General features: G+C 46.4%; 1 protein-coding gene across 1 annotated transcript in view; it reads right to left on the bottom strand.

Annotated features, from left to right (window-relative positions):
* Positions 1–11109: 11109 nt before the first annotated feature.
* DRGX (dorsal root ganglia homeobox) overlaps positions 11110–16468 on the bottom strand; it is a 31281-nt gene continuing 25922 nt past the window's right edge. Inside the window, exon 6 of the mRNA XM_054572334.1 lies at positions 11110–11375. Within this exon, the coding sequence (XP_054428309.1) occupies positions 11110–11375 (266 nt within the window). The remainder of the gene's footprint in view (positions 11376–16468) is intronic.

Genomic DNA, 16468 nt, shown 5'->3' with positions numbered 1-16468 from the left:
TGCCACCTACCTATGAACCTCCAAGGAGGCTGGGGAAGGCTGACTAAAGTGGAAGTTTTCCTCAGCAGGTTGGAATGGCAGGAGGACCAGCCAAGACAGGCCAGGAGACAGAATCAGACACATGTTCCAAAGGCACCAGAGGGATGGCATGGTGCCTGGCTTCCAGACGACTGCAACATCCCTTTCCATGTTCTCCAGCCCACTGTGTACCTTTGGGCTTCCTTGCCCTCTGGCTTCCATGAGGGAAATGGAGAACTGGCAGGGAGTCCAAAGCAGGAGGAAAATGGGCATGAATGTTTGTTCTTCTGGCTCTCTCACTGGGAGACTGCAGTCTGGTAGTGGCTGGGTTCCTCTCCCAGAACCAGGGCTCCTGTCCAGCAGCCTCTCCTAGGCACAGGCCCACTGTTTTCAGTGCCCTACCATCAGATCCAGCTGTGGGGATGGCTTTCTGTAGCAACCAAGCCCTGGGTGCTTTATCACCTCTTACTGACCTCCATTTACCCCACCTGTATGCTCAAAAGTAGCCTCTGTCTTAAGCTCTCTTCACCATTCATGGGAGGCATCTGCTAGACTCTGACTGACAGACATTGCTGGAATCATCCAAGAGCTGGGAACTGGTATAGACAAGGCAGGAGTGATGGTGGACAAAAGAGGAGGAAGTCCACAGTGACCATGGGATGGATGAGCTGCCCAGGCATATGTGATGGCTGCGCAGCGGTGTCCAGCTGCCTCCACAGGCTGATGTCAGTGTGCAATATAGCCAACACTCCCGAAAGCTCTGCTCCAGCTCAGTCTGTTCACAGGGAGATGCATGACCCCTGGAGTGGCCTTGGAAGGATGGGAAGTGGGATGCTTGCTCAGTAGATAGGGAATCAAGCCATCTGCCTTGGAGTGGGAAGGCCCAAAGGCCTTCCTGCTTCTGCTTGGAAGCCATGAGGAAAGTGCATCACCAATCTGCCAACCAACACAGAGAGCAGGATGCTCTTCTCCCTCTAACAAGGAGAGAGTTCTCATAGCAGTTTGGTGCTCACTGCAGAACAGGCCTCCACTTTGAGACAGTGGCAGCAAGAAAGGAAATATAGTAGCAGAAGACAAAAGGCCAAGGCATCTACATCACATGAGCCCAAGTGAAAATTCTGGCTCCACCAATTCCTGGCTGATGACTTTGGATAAGTCACTTAAACCCACTAAGCCTTATATTTTTCAGATGTAAAGTGATAAAAAAAAAATACCAATCTTACAAATTTATGTTAGCATCAGAAATAATAAGTAAAAAAATTGAATAATTAAAAAATAAAGAAATAATAAGTGAGAAGCATCTGGTAGAATGCCTGGCACATAGTTGGTATCCATAAATAATCATCACTATTATAATAAAAGACAAAGGCAATCCAACATCCCTTCATAATCCAATACTTTTCAGCATCATCTACAGGGTAAAGCTCACACTGGCTCACAAGGTCCCTCCTGTCTGTCCTTGACCTGTGTTCTCCACTCCTCCCCCTGCACCCCAGCCCTTCCCAGCTTTGTTCTTCTCGGTTGGGATAACATTGACTCTTGACATGAATACAGCAACTTTCCCACGAGCAGAATTTCCATACGTTATACTGCAACCTCTAAATCAACTCTCTTGTGCTAAAGTTATGACTTTGGAACATCAGCTGGTGGGTGGACATTTGAAGCTAAATTGTCAACATATGTATCAATATAGTAGTGTTTGTGTTATACAAGACAACTGGCCCTTATTATATTTAAGAAAAACTGTAAATGGGAAATCAAGTTACTAACTGGAATTAAACAGAAAAAGATCAAAAATCATTAGACATGCTGCTACCAACACACTTCTGCTTTCACTCTGATGCTGACTGTACCAGTATGGGCACTGAGTGTCCATGTGCATAAGGAATAAGCCCGTAGAAGAGCACTGGCCAAACACTGGGAGGAAATTTGGAGATAAGCTACGACAGGCTAAGTGCATTAAAAGGGGGGAATATAGACATGTAGATTGAGAATTAGCTTCAGAACAACATTCCAGAAGCATACATATTAATATAAAACTCTTCCCAAAATATGTACTTAAAGAAAAAAAAGCAAAGGCCAAGCAGTGTGTATGATACACAATTATTTACATGGGAAAGGGACATGTACATATGCACATCTACAGGCAGATGTTGAACTCAGTCACAATGGGCATCTCCAGAGAGAGAAGCTGAAATAGGGAAAGTCAACAATAGGGAGAAGATATAACTTACCCCCTTTCCACTTATGTCTTACCATGTGCTTGTAGGTTGCAGTATAATGATCCAAATGTAGAGAAAATTCCTGTGTATATGTGGTATACTTAGAGCTTGTCATGGATTCCTTGGCCAAGAGAAGCAGGCTAGTATTCCATGTCCTCTTGACAAATTATTCCAAAAAGTTAGTAAGACAGCATCAACATCAACTTCACATTCTCCTACACAATTCTTTCCAGAATCTCCATCAGCAAGATTTTTTCACATTAAAGCAATTTTCACCAACGAGCACATGAAAAGATGATCGTCATAATTAATCATTAGGGAAATACAAGTCAAAACCAGCTCACACCCGTTAGGATGGCCTTTATCAATTAAACAAAATAACAAGTGTTGGAGGAGATGTGGAGAAATTGGAACACTTGGAATGCTTGTGCACTATTGGTGGGAATGTAAAGTGGTGCAGCCACTGTGGAAAATGACATGGTTTCTCCTCAAAAAAATAAAACTAGAATTACCATATGGTACATACTCAGCAATCCCACTTCTGGGTATGTACCCAAAAGAATTGAAATTAAGGTCTTAGATATTTGAACACCTATGTTCATAGCAGCATTATTCACAATAGCTAAAATGTGGAAGGAACCGAAGTGTCCATCAAATGATGAATGGATAAACAAAAATGTGGTCTGTTCATACAACAAAATATTATTCAGCTTTAGTCCAGAAAGAAATTCTGACACATGCTATGACATGGAAGAAACATGAAGACATTATGCTGAGTGCAATAAGCCAGTCAGAAGAGGACAAATATTTCATGATTCCACTGACATGAAGTTCCTAGAGTAGTCAAAGTCATAGATACAGAAAGTGGAATGGTGGCTGCTGGGTGCTGGGACAGAGAGAAAATGGGGAGGTGTTGTTTAGTGGATGCAGAGTTTCAGTTGTGCAAAATGAAAAACTTCTAGTGACTCTAGTGACTGCATAATAAAGACAGTAAATTCTCTTATATGTATTTAATCAGAATAAAAAAATAAATAAAACTAAACTTCTTCTGTCTCACAAATGTCACCATATGTTATCTGACAGAGCCTCTTAGAAGTTATGTTGTGGATAGTTAATGTTTTCTCTCTATACTAAACGTTCTCAATCATTGTGAATAGTACATCACATTTAACACTGTTTTTTTAAAAAAACATGTAGCCACTGTATGACGCTATGTATGTAATAGTCTTAAAATGGGAAAAGGAAAGCATAGAGATGGTGAACAGACCAATAGGTCAGGGGTTAGAGTTGAGGGAGAATCTCTGGGTGCTAAAGCAATTCTGTATCCTGACTGTAGTATGGTTACACAAAAATATACATGTGATGAGGTTTCAACATCCAATCCCCTGCAAAAAATTAGCACATGTAAAAACTGGTGAAATCCAAATAATGTTGTAGATTAGTTAATAGTATTGTACAAATTGTCAATTTCCTAGTTTGGATCATTGTACTAGGGTTATGTCAATGCTATTTTTGAGGGAAACTCGGTGACAGGTACACAGGAACTCTACTATTTTTGCAACTTGCATGTAAATCTAAAATTATTTCCAAATAAGGAGAATTTTTAAATGTTTCCAATATTTGAAGAATTTGTTATATTTGTAGCTTTTTGGAGACAGAACTTCGACCTCTGTACACAGGGCTTTCATGCCTTCCCAGGTACTCCCAGGGTGACAAGAAGGCCTGTCTGCACAGCACACTCAGCACCCAAGCTCTTCACATTCTTTCATCCCTTCCACCTACAGGCTTCTCCCTCAGCGCACAGGGCTCTCCTGCCCTGTTAGTCTGGGACTCTTCGTCATCATCACTGCCACCTGGGCAAGCTCCAGGGTCCCCTGCAGCAGTAACTTCTTGGTGCAGGGCACGAGGTTCCGCATCAGCTCATCCCATCTTAGCCTCCTGCTTTCGTTTTACAGGTAATGAAACGGATGCTTGGAGAAGGGGGACACTTGCCAACATCCCAAAACCAGTGGGTGGTGGAGGGTCCTGGACACAAGGCCAGATTTGGTGACATCTGCAGCGGGGCTCCAAAACTCACTATGGGCCACCAGGGCTCCCACCTGCAGACTGGCCTCTGGCAGCAGGTGGGCGGCAAGCCACTGGGGACAGGGCGCTAATTCAAGGCTGTGGGCAGAGCAGCTGTTCTCTGAGTCCCTGCGGCCTGGGGCCACGCTGCTCTTATGTTCCTGAGTAGATAAAGTGCTTTACTTAGGAGAAGTAAAGCTCTCTCACGGCTGCAGGGCCATTAGCTCACCAACTCCTGGAAAAACCATTTGGCCAGCACTCTGACAGATGTGGCCATTACACAATCACTTAGACCCTCTAGCTGCCCCATCCAGACCTTGGGAGGGGGAGGGGCCTGAGGCCTGCAAAGCCCCAGGGAGGGGCCATGAGATCCTCTTCCTGGCCATTGCCTTCCCTTTGCCCTTAGGCTGCATTTTGCTGGCCCAGTTGCTGCAGCAGGATGAAATCAGACAGCATGATTTCAATGCGCTGCCAATGACCTTGTTCTCCTGAGAGTGGTCCACAAACTGCCTTCACATGCATCATTTCCCTTGATCCTCACAACATCTCTGTGAAGTTAAAATTATGGTTATTGTGTTCACTACACAGATGAAGAAACGGGGCACAGAGAGGTTAGGTTGCTTGCCCAAGACCACACAGCTAATAGTGTCAGAGAAGGGGTTAACTTAAGGCCTCTGATTCCCAGACCTGGGTGCCCCACCCACCCCACACTGCCATGATTCTGTTGAGATGTTACCACATGCAGGAAACTGAAACAGCCTCAAAGCAGGGACTCTGGGGCCAGGAGTAGGCAAGGGCTGCATCTCTCTGCAGAGTAATAGCATGAGGCTGCCAGAGGGTGCAGCCTTGCCCCCAAGGGCACCTGCCCCATTGGCAGAGCCAAGGCAGCCCTTGACCTGGTGGGCCACCATCTTGAGTCATTGATTGCATGCTACCCCTACCACACTCTCTGGACCCTTTGTCAAGCTGGAGGTGTGCCTTCCCACCCAAGTACCTAGGCAGGTCTTCCCAGCCATGTGACAGCTGGCAAAACTCCTTTCACCACCAGCAGCACAAGCATCTGATGATACAAGTGGCTGTGACACCTGGGGCATTCAGCTGTTCCAGGCCAGGGCTCTGCAGCCACAGCTCAGCACTGTCAGACAATGTGCCCTGGTTCCTGCCCTGGCACTGGAACCAGGATATACCCAGCAGAGTTGGGGGACACAGGAGCAGGTGGGAGTGGGCAGTGCCCAAGTCCCAAAGAAGAATACTAAGGAGCAATGGTCCATCTCTTGCACATGGCCAGGCTTGGAAAAGAAGCAGATGAGCCCAGTTGGGGCCATCATTGCAGCTCAGAGGCCTGAGAGCAGGTGGCAGACAATCTTCTCAGACCCACCCAACAGAATGCAAAGAGAAGACCCTAGGTGTTTCTACGATACCCAGCCAATGCTGCTCTCCCTAAAGATGCCTCGCTTTGCCTTGAGGTGGCTCACAAAGAAGTAAATTAAAAGTCCACGTCTAGGCAGTAGGTAGTGCCCTTCTGTAAAATGCCCTTCCTTGTGGATTATGGATAGATCCTGTTTTATCCAAACTCACCACACTGCTTTGTTCCATAGGGCTGAGGGAGTATATGGGCCTGGATTGGCCAGAAGAACATGCTGGGAGAAAGGATGTGGAAGCTGCTCTATGACTTGAAGCTGCAGACCCATAAGGCCTGCCAGCCCAGCACTGTCCCTTCAGACAGCAGTCTGTGGTGTTAGAGCCCTAGGGGTCAAAATTCAGAATTGAGAGCTTTTCTGTCATTTGGGAATGGTTCTAGACACGGACAGGCAACTGAGGACAGTTCAAGGGGCTACCTGGGGAATTCTACAGCCCCAGGATCTATGGGTGTGGGGTCAGAGAACATCCCCATGTGTTTGTACACAGCCAAGGTGCTTGACCAAGTACTGGAGAGAAAACCACCAAATGTTGGATTCTCTGAGGCCTGGCTAACTGTGTCCAGTAGAGCCCAGAAATGGAGCTGTATTAAATTTTTTTTAAATAAATATTTTAAGTCCCTTACAGCCTCTGTCTCTAAGGAACATAAATATCATCCTTGGATTTAATTGCTTCAGCAATTGTCCACATCTGTGCCCTTCTCCGCTTCTAGTGTAGCCTCACAGGGGTAGACATACTTCAAGTGTCTGCCCAAATCACATGTTCTGTGTCTAAGAACATTGTTCCTTCCCCAGGCAGGGCCATGGCAGGCACAATTGGTCACACCTGATAGGACCAGCGGTGGACATCCAGCCTATGCAGGACCAAGCAGATATCTCCTCCCAGAGGTCTGGCAGGGGCTCCGAAACCAGTAAACCTCTACCAGGGGGAACCTGAGTGAGGCACTCTATGAGTGATAGAGCAGAGGAGCAAAGCAGCAGAGGGCAAAACATACTAGATAACCAGAGAGAAGTGAAAGAAGGGAGGGGCCCAAGAGCCACTGGCCCTTGGTGCCTATCCCACTGAAGTCCCAGGACTAGAGTTCTAGACATCCTGAGCTCTATGTAAAAGTCTTGTACCTTTCTCACCAAGTCATTTTTTGACTGAAACTGGCTTAGTGGTTCCCATTACTTGCAACTAAAAGAGCCTTTACTAAGACATTGTGTTCCTCTCCCCCCAGCCCCACCCCCTACCCCTGCCTTCTGACAGCACAGACTTCCATCCAAGCTTTCAGGTTCCAAGACCCACCTAGAGAAATGCCAGGCTCTTAGCCATGAACCAGACTGCAGAGGGATTGGTGACGGCCACACCCACGCCCTGAGCAAATTATGTGGGCTATGGGAGAGCATAAGTTTTCAGGAGAGCTTGGTGTGTCCTCAGGCTGTGAAGACCAACCCACCCTCTTTCCTTCTTGAGAAGATGCTAATTTTTCACCTGAAAAAGGTCTTCAAGTTCTTGATATGTGTGAGGCTAGGTGGAATAAGAGCTAGGGTTTCTACCACGCTTCCTCTGTGCCAGGTACCAGTTAGCAATTGATTCACATTATCCAGAAGATATCTATGAGGCTGGTACCATTATTGTTCCCATTTTATAAGGGAAACCCAAAGCACAGAGAGGTTAAATGACTCACCCAGAGTCACACAGCCAATAAAAGCTGAGATTTTGAACAGGTAGAACATGCTCTTAGCCACTTCTGAATTCATAAAAGTTTCACTTCTCTTGGTGAAGCCGTAAAATTGAGAAGAGAGTTTTTGTGGTTGGCTCCTTCTTGGAGCCCCTCTTGCTGGAAAAGCCATTTGAAGGGCTTGGGGGATCTGGGTACTGTCAACCTTGGGAATCCCTGTTGGGCCTGCTCGTAGACAGGCTGATATGAATATAAAGGCCCAGGTGTGCTGGCCTAGGGGCAGATTAAATGGGGTCAGACTGACCTCTGCCTCTGCCAGCCCAGACCCAGGAGAGGAAGACACTGGGGTAGCATGTCCTCCACTCCCACAGACCCACCCAGGACAGAGCCCACAGGGATAAGTGGTCTTCGTTATGCTTCCATTGCCCTCATGGGCCTTGAAGACTGAGCCCAGTTAATCTCACTCATTCATTTGCTTAGCACTCCCTGTGTGACATGCCATAAGACCAAGCTCTCCCTCTTTCTATCAGAGGTTACCAGCCACGTAACTTTGGAGGAGTTGTCCAAAATTACTGCGCCTCAGTTTTCTATCTGTCAATTGGGAACAGTAATATTTACCTTGTGGCTTGACTGTTAGGATTAAATGAGCTATCCTTGCTAAAATTTCCAGGCAATGAGATAATAGCAGTCTTCTCTTTTTTTTTTAAAGATTTTATTTATTTATTTGTAGAGAGAGGGGAAAGGAGGGAGAAAGAGAGGGAGAGAAACATTAATGTGTGGATGCCTCTCGTACACCCCTAAATGGGGACCTGGCCCACAACCCAGGAATGTGCCCTGGCTGGGAATTGAACCAGCAACCCTTTGGTTTGCAGACTGGCACTCAATCCAGCCTGTAAACCAAAGCATCACGAGCTGCACCAGCCAGGGCAGATAGTGGCAAAGTCTTAATAAATGGGGATTACTTATTAAGGGTGATCCTTCTACCCACTTGAGAGACCAGGCACTAGATATTCCTAAATAAAGCACCAACTGAGGAATGGAGAAGGGAGACTCTGACTTCTTGCCACCCGCACTGTTGCTCCCCACCCCAGGAGGCTATCATCCCCAACATGGCCAGGCTGCTGCTCAGTCATGGGTTCAGACTCATTTCCCTTAACATAGAGAGCATTAAGGAAAGCTCTTCAGAGGCCCTCAACTAATCAATGAGTAATAATAATCAATCAACCCTTGGAGCCTACACCTTCTTCCCAGACTGAAGCCCGGCTGCCTTTTTATAGTCAATTATCAACTTTTGCATATGGGACAGCCTAAAGGAGCTCCATCAATGGCCTTCTCACTACCAGAAAGGGAACTTCACCAAGGAGAGTCCAGAAGGTGATTCAGCAAGGCCGTGCCCATCCATCAGTCCATCTGTCCTAGGACAGGAGGGCTGAGTCCTGCAAGCACCAGCTCCAGGGAGTGGCTCTGGCCTACACAGTAACCCCGTCTTGTCCCAGCATACAAGGTTCCTGAGCCAATGCCTCCAAGGCCTCTGCCTGGAAGCTTCAGAGAGAATTCCATTTGCATGCTGACCCAGGTCAGGGAGCATGCCCCACGCAAGCCTTCAGCCCAGGGCCAGGAGGAGCAGAGACAGGACCTGAGCTCTTTATGTCTTTCTTTGTAACTCTTCTAAATTTATTCGGGTATTTAAACAAACAGAAACTACAGCATGCATAATTACTTTTTGCCTTTGTACAACAAAACTAAGTACTCGATATCTCTGCAGAGGTTTGGTGCTCATCTTTTTTTCCTTCCTTTCAGTAACATTAGGCAGACTTTTCGATGTTATCCAGTTTTGCACAGTCACTAGAGTGTCGCATCATGAATTATTAAATCAGTACTTCGTGGTAATACATAATTTCTTATCAATTATTCATGCTAATGTGTGTGTAGTTTACTTAATTGTGTTATTGACGATCAAAAGTAATTTCCTGAAAGTCCTCAAGGACACAAAATTTAATCAGCATAACTACTTTTCAGATGCAATGCTGTTAAGTATTCTTAATTTGCTCAACAGTTCACTTATTTATGTACCTTTCTGGAGGAAATACGAGTTTAATCAAACAATTAGATTGAAGAGTTAGTGTACATAAGAGCTTGAGCTTACATCGTTCAACCCAACATTCATAATTACAGGGAAACTGAAGCAACTTTGCCGGTTTTTGGCAAATCGTTTCATCTTGGTACTCAACAAGCAAAATACAGCAGGAAGAAGGGTTTGATTTTTTTTTTTTTAAAGAAGACAGTGTATTTCATCAAATGCTTTGCAGTAATCAGAGACGAGGCACAACACACTCAGGAGTATTATTTGGGGGCTTTAGAGGGGAAGATGAAAAGGGAGCAGGGAAATGTAAGGTAGAGCCTTTTGATTATGATAACTGAAAGGAAAATAATCACAAAAGCTGTAAGAGTTTGCATGAAAATGTCCTCAGTAAGCCATCAAAGACTGCCATCTTTCAGGAACCAGATGTCCTGGCGGAGAAGGACAGAGCTCATGCTATTGCACATTTCCCTTCGATCTCTTCAAGTTTGCTACCCACATGAGAGAAAATGACAAAATAGACATGCCAGACCAAAACTGAAATCACTATGCAATTTGGTCCTTTGGAATTAAACTCTCTTCATACCATGAGGAAGCCCTCTTCCCATGCTCCATTTCTGCATATATACCATTCTCATTTCATTTTCTACTGTTTCTTCAGTAAATAATAATAATAATAATAAATTTTAAGAAAAACACTGGAGAGTTCCCTCCATGTGGAACCTGAGGAAAGGTAGTCCATCCAGATGCATACTTATTTTAGAGGTGTTCCTGGGAGGTTCTTTCCTCCTCCGGGGGCCCTCCGCATTCCATGGACGAGAGCGCTGCTTTCCATTGACCTAGAGGTCTAGTCTGGAGAGGCAGGGCTTGTAAGTGGGCGCTTCAACTGGGAGGGCCACGCTCATTCCATGCCTGCAGTGTCATGATGGTGGTCGCCATTCATGGAGCTGACAGCGTGTCTGGCCAGAGGTTCCCAATGAGAACTGCTAAGGGTAGAGCCACCACATACCCCCAAAATAGGCTGTGACCTGTCAGCCTCTCCTCACCCTACATCTTCTCACCTTCTAACCTAACCAAACTCACAACCAATATATTTCAACAAGAGAAAGGAGGGCATGGCTGCTAGAGTTGGTGGAGAGGAATAAGAGTTGGATGGGATTATATCCGTTTTCTGATTCTTAATGGAACAAGGGCAATCCCAATTCATAGCATGAGACTCATAGCAAGGGCAAGCCCAATTCATAGCCCTGGGCATCTCATGTCATAGTTCTTTGGGTTGACAAGATCTTCAAAGGCAACCCAGGAAACAGACAGAAGGTGACAGGGTGAGCAACTCTATTTCCCTCCAAGACTTCTGGGCATAAAAGGAAACCCCACAGGTCTCACCACAGAGTCAGCTATGCTGTCACCAATACCATCACATCAGGACCTATCACCAAAGAAGGCAAGACAACACAGGCCCGCTGGCAGGATGTCAGAGACACTCTCCAGACAGCAAGGGAACAGTGGGTCTCACTCCCTTCCTGAGTCCAAGAGGAGGCTCTGAGGCAGCAGGCTTCTCCTTGCTCTTTTGAGTTTTCCATGGGGCTGAGGCTGGGAGAAACAGGGGTTGGGGAGGGTGCTGGGCTTGGCCCTGGGGACCCTCATACACTCTTCTCACCCTCACTCTGTTCCTTGCCAGAAGGGGTCTTGTCCTGGCTGCCATCAGGGGGCACCGGCTTGGCCATGGGGCTGGGGCTGCTGCTGGCCGACGGCAGGAGGTTGGCTGATTGCAGAACAGCCTCTGAGTGCTCCCGAGCCTTCATGCGTAGGGCGGCCACGCTGGCTGTGCGGTTACTCTGACAGCCGTAGGGAGGAAGGAAAGACAGCCCCATGGGATCTGGGACACAGCAAGAGCACAGTGGGCCCCCTGCAAGGAGGAAAAACAATAGGTTGTTGTCACTATCCATATTCTGTCTCTCATGACTTGGAGTGGGAGCAAAGGGCTAATTGATACTGTTAGGTTCTAGACACTAAAGGGAGAGGTAACAAATGCTCAGGACCCCAAAGATGCACAACTCAAGAGATCCAGTGGACATTCCAAGGGATTATCAGAGCCTCAGGGAGACCTGGCCAGTCCTAGTTCCCTGTGTGGCCTTAGGCCAGTATCTTTGTTTTTTCTGAGCATTAACTCTTTCTTCTGTAAAATGAAATGATACCTACCTCACAGGATCATTATGAGGATCTAATGATATAACCCCACAATGCCCGAACTATGTGGCAAAGCACCCTAAGAACTCACAAGGGGACTGCAGTGAGATTTTAAATATTTGAAGCCAAGGGAAACTTAGCCACATATGTCAGATGCCATATAAGCTGCTAGCTAAGAGGCAGTTCACAGCTTTAACATGAGCTCATGCTGTACGCCTTTCAAGGACGTCATATATTTTGTGAAGCTGAATTTTGCTCTGTTTTGCAAGAACCTTGCAAAAATCCACATGGAACATAAAATTAAGGTGGTAGCCTACAATATGAATCACAGAAACCACACAGAGTCCATCAGGCTCACATCCATTAAAAGCCATGGTAACTCTTTATTATTTTTTCTTTTAATGTATAAACATTCTTCTAATAGCTACTAAGTTATTGAGATAAAAATGCTTATTGAGTTGCTTGGGCCTAACTTTTTTATGAACAGGAACCTTGGGTATTTCTTATGACCCAAGAATTTCCAGAAAAATTAAGTGAGAACCGAAGAGTGCTATGGATTGAGAGTTGAAAAGCTCTGAATGAGCTGGTTTGGCAAGCACTTAGAACAGCCCTCATGTGTGGAGAAGGGCTTCAGAATAATAGCCTGGCCTAACCTGTCAGCCAGACCTTCAGGGCCCACTGGAGGAACAGGGCCAGGACAGCCCTTTGCCATGCTGAGTTTGAGAAGCCATCCTCTTCATTGGTCCTCCTTAGTCATGCACTTATTCAGCAACTGTCACATGAGCTGCTGACACAGTTCTTGGCCCTAGTGACTAATAAGCAGAAATAAGGGAGCTATACCCCAGCCTCATGGAGCACAGTTCCAATGGAGAGGAAAAAGCAGGATGTGGTAAGGGCTATGGATGCATAAACAAAGCACAGGGCTCAGCAGACCTAAGTGTGACAGTCAGAGACAGCCATGTGACTGTCCAGAATAACAGGACAGCTAGGGAGAAGAGCAGTACAATAGCATAGATGTAGAGACAGAAGTCACCAGTTCAGGAAGCAGCAGGGTGTTCAGATGGACTAAAGCCAGAGGCTGCAGCAAGAGAGGATGGCAGACGGGTGGTCAGGAGCCACCAAGGCCAGACTTCCCTATGGACCATGCAGGACATAGTGAGAGGAAGCCTCAATGGGTTTTAATAAAGAGAGTCTTGAGTTTATCTGCAACTGGGGGGTAGGGGAGGCTACTATGATAATGCAGTCCCACCTGACAGTGGCTTGGCCCCAGGCAGGCTAAAGGGGAGGTAGTGAGAGGTGGCCAGATTCTGGGATTTTTCTGAAGGTCTGAACCTGTACAGATTGCTCATGGACAGCAAGGAGGGTAATGGAAAGCAAGGAGACACAAATGATGCTTAGTTTGGGGCCAAGTATTTAAATGAATAGAGGTGCCATTTCTGAGATGAGGACAAATACAGAAAAAGTTTTGTCTTTGGGGAGTTTTTTGGCAACAGGGGGCAGAATATGGAGAGTCAGGTCATGTAATCCTGTGGTTCTATCTGGTATCTGAGTTCTGAGAGGAGAATTGAGCAGTGCTCAACAGCGCCAGTACCACTCCTGTCCTTGAGAGATACCTGTAGGCTCCAAGGGCCCACCACAAGCAGGTGAGGAGGCTGGGGTCACACAGACTTGCACCCAGTCAGGGTGGGTCTTCCGCTACCAACAAGACATAATTTGAAAGATTTTATAAGCCCCTTGGATAGTTCAAATGGTAGGCCCCCATGTGTGGTCCCTGCAAGAGAAGGGAATTGAAGCAGCCTCCACCTGCCAGCCAGCCTAGGCTGGCTGCAGAGCCAGATCCCACTAAGAGAATGGAGATGGTCTCCCATGGCCCTGACAAGGACAATTAGAATTCAGTGCTTATTTCTGAGGCCTGAGACCTGGGAGAGGCAAAGGCAGGCCCTCCACTCATGCTCCACTAGCCCCTTGGCTCTTTATGAAAGTACTCGCTGACTTTGGAAAAAGCAGCATTGGAAATACAGTGTTTTGAGCCAAAACCCATATTTGATGAATGCATCCAAATCACTCCCTGTGGCCTTCAAACCCTTGTGTGATGAGTGCCACTGCTCTCTGTTCCTCCCTCTGGGATGCCGCCAGCCAGGCCTCCGTGTAGAGGCCCACAGCTCAGGCACAGTGGCGCCCTCCTGGGGAGCTGTGTGAACTAGAGCTTCAGAACAGTTCTCAGAAGTGGGCTCCGAGGGGAGAATGAACTTAATAATAAGTGGCAGAGATGGACCACACGTTACGCAGATGGCCTGATCTTTAACCACTCTGTCCCTCCTTCTGTCTCAAAAGAGGACACTTTCCTCCCCACCTTGGGTCCTTCTGTAGGTGCTGCCTGTGAGTGAAGAGACCCTCCCTCCACCTTGGAAGCTCTTCTCACGCCTATCTTTTCATGGCTCCATTTGAGGATCACCTCCTCAGGGCTCCCTGGTGAGGTTCCTTCAGAGACCTCTGCTCACATCTTCCCAGAACTAGTACGAAGGGTAAATGGGCTGTTCATAGTTTGTTGACTTATTTGTTGTCTGTCTCCCCCTACACATACCCCAACTGTAGGCTCCCAAGGGGGCAAATACCTTTCTGTCTTATTCACTACTCTGTCTCCAACACCTAGCACAGTGTCCACAACAGGCTGGGCCCTTGGGAAATATTTTTGTAAGGAGGGAGGGAGGCAGGGAGGACTGCCTGGGCCCAGGGCCTACTTGTGGGATCAGCCTTCAGGAGGCAGCCTCAGCAGCATCAGTTATGGGAACAGCTAGGTCATTCCCTCCCTCCTTCCTTGAGCACATGTGGGCATCTTTCTCTTCCTTCCCAAGGCTGCTCAGGCAAAAGGAGGCTCATCTTCACCAGTTCCCACTGCTGCATCTCATCACCATTTTGGCTGCCCTAAGGGGTAGGCATCACTCAGTGCCACTCTTCAGGCAAGGCAACTGAGGTTCCAGGTGTAACTGCCCAAGTCTGCACAGTTTATTGCAGAGGTGGAACCATAGCCTCCTGGTGGCCTTTCCATTCTCCAGCAGTGTAACAGAAGGTTGAAAGGCAGCTGTCACTTCCTGCCTCAGTTTTGACCAATGGGCCGATACAGGAAATGAGTTTAAGACAAATCACAAATGCCAAGTTTGCAAAGCAAATTCTCAGAGCCCAGTCCATAACCCCGCACCCCTGACAGGCCTCAAGCTTGATAACATTTCCTACAAGAGCAGGAAACAAAGATTTGTACTGGGTAGATCCCCAGTCCTGACTATTCCACTTCTCCTAGTGGCTCTCACACAGCCACAGCCACACGCTGATACCAGGCATGACCCAGCAGGAATTTCAGTCTTTGCTAGGAACAGTGCCTGTGCCAGGAGCCTAGGAAGCCACCCCACAGGGGAGGCTGCCTTCCCTCCAAGTCTTCCTCCTGTAGGGGAGCATACCTGTGGTGACACCAAAATATGAAGAAGGTGAACCAGCTTGGCAGTAGTAATACTGAAGATTATCTTCACTGTGTCTGTTTATAATTTTTCTCATTTTTCTACAAAGAATGTGAACTTCTTTTAACACAGAATCATAACTTCAATTTTAAATTAATCTTAAAAACAAGGAAGACTGGAATTAGACCCTATAGCACATATGAGGTGGGTCAGCAAGGGGCTGGGAGCCTGAGCTGTGTAAGTACTGAGAGTCATAGGAGAACTTGACTGGGGCTATGGGATGTCAGGGACCTGGAAAGAGCCACTGTCTTCTGGCTCAGCCCTGGGCATCTGTCCCTCATCAGGCCAGCCCAAGATGGGCCAGCTCAACTTGTCTGTGGCTGACTCTTCCACCCAGAAAAGCCTTGTTCCAGTGTAAGTAAGCATCAAGGGGGAGTTCAATGGTCAGTGACTCAATGACGAATGTGTCACTTGCAGGATAAAGAAGTGTCAATTCAATAAGACAGAGATTCCTTCCCTTGGATCCACAGCCTACACCTGCTAGGTCACATACCACAAAAGCCACCAGTAAATGCACTACTGACCTGCAAAACCCAGATTCAGAGGTTAGAGAAATAAATTAACGCACAGAACTGAGACTGCGGGAGAGAAAAGAGTTCATGCACCAGCTCTCACACTAGACAGATAGGAAACTGAGGACCAGAGGAACACAATGACTGGGAGACCGTGGTTAAAAACTGTAAGAGCTATATATACGATGGAGAATTACTAGGCCTTAAAAAAAAAGGAAATCTTATCACATGCTACAATATGGATGAACCTCAAGAACATTTTGCTAAATTAACTCAGCCAGTCTGAAAAAGACAAACTGTGTATGATTTCAATTGTAGGTGGTTCCTAGAGTAGATGACTTCACAGAAACAGAAGTAGAATGATGGTTGCCAAGGAGTGGGGGAACAGGGGCAATGGGAGCTGATGTTTAATGGGGTCAGAGTTTCAGTTTGGAAAGATGACAGAATTCTGGAAATGGATGTGGTGATGGTTGCACAGCAATAAGAATATATCTAACACTTTTGTACTGTACACTTAGAACTGGTTAAGATGGTAAACTTTATCTTATATGTATTTTACCACAATTAAAACTAAAATAAACTAAAATAAAATAAATTCTTAAAAATAAAGCTGAGCCAATTTTTTTTTTTAAAAAAAAAAGAGTTCACATCAAGATTATTAGAAAAATGAGGACTTCCAGCCAGGATGGAGGCGTAAGTAGATACACTTTGACTCCTCACACAGCCAAAAGAAGGACAACAACAAATTGAAAAACAAAAAATAACCAGAACTACCAGAAAATTAAGCT

The sequence above is a fragment of the Pteronotus mesoamericanus genome, unplaced genomic scaffold, assembly GCF_021234165.1.
Source record: "Pteronotus mesoamericanus isolate MK-2021 breed Mesoamerican mustached bat unplaced genomic scaffold, CSHL_Meso_final contig_230, whole genome shotgun sequence".
NCBI lineage: Eukaryota > Metazoa > Chordata > Mammalia > Chiroptera > Mormoopidae > Pteronotus > Pteronotus mesoamericanus.
The sequence above is the reverse complement of the archived record's forward strand: the minus strand, read 5'-3'. Positions and strand labels throughout refer to the sequence as shown.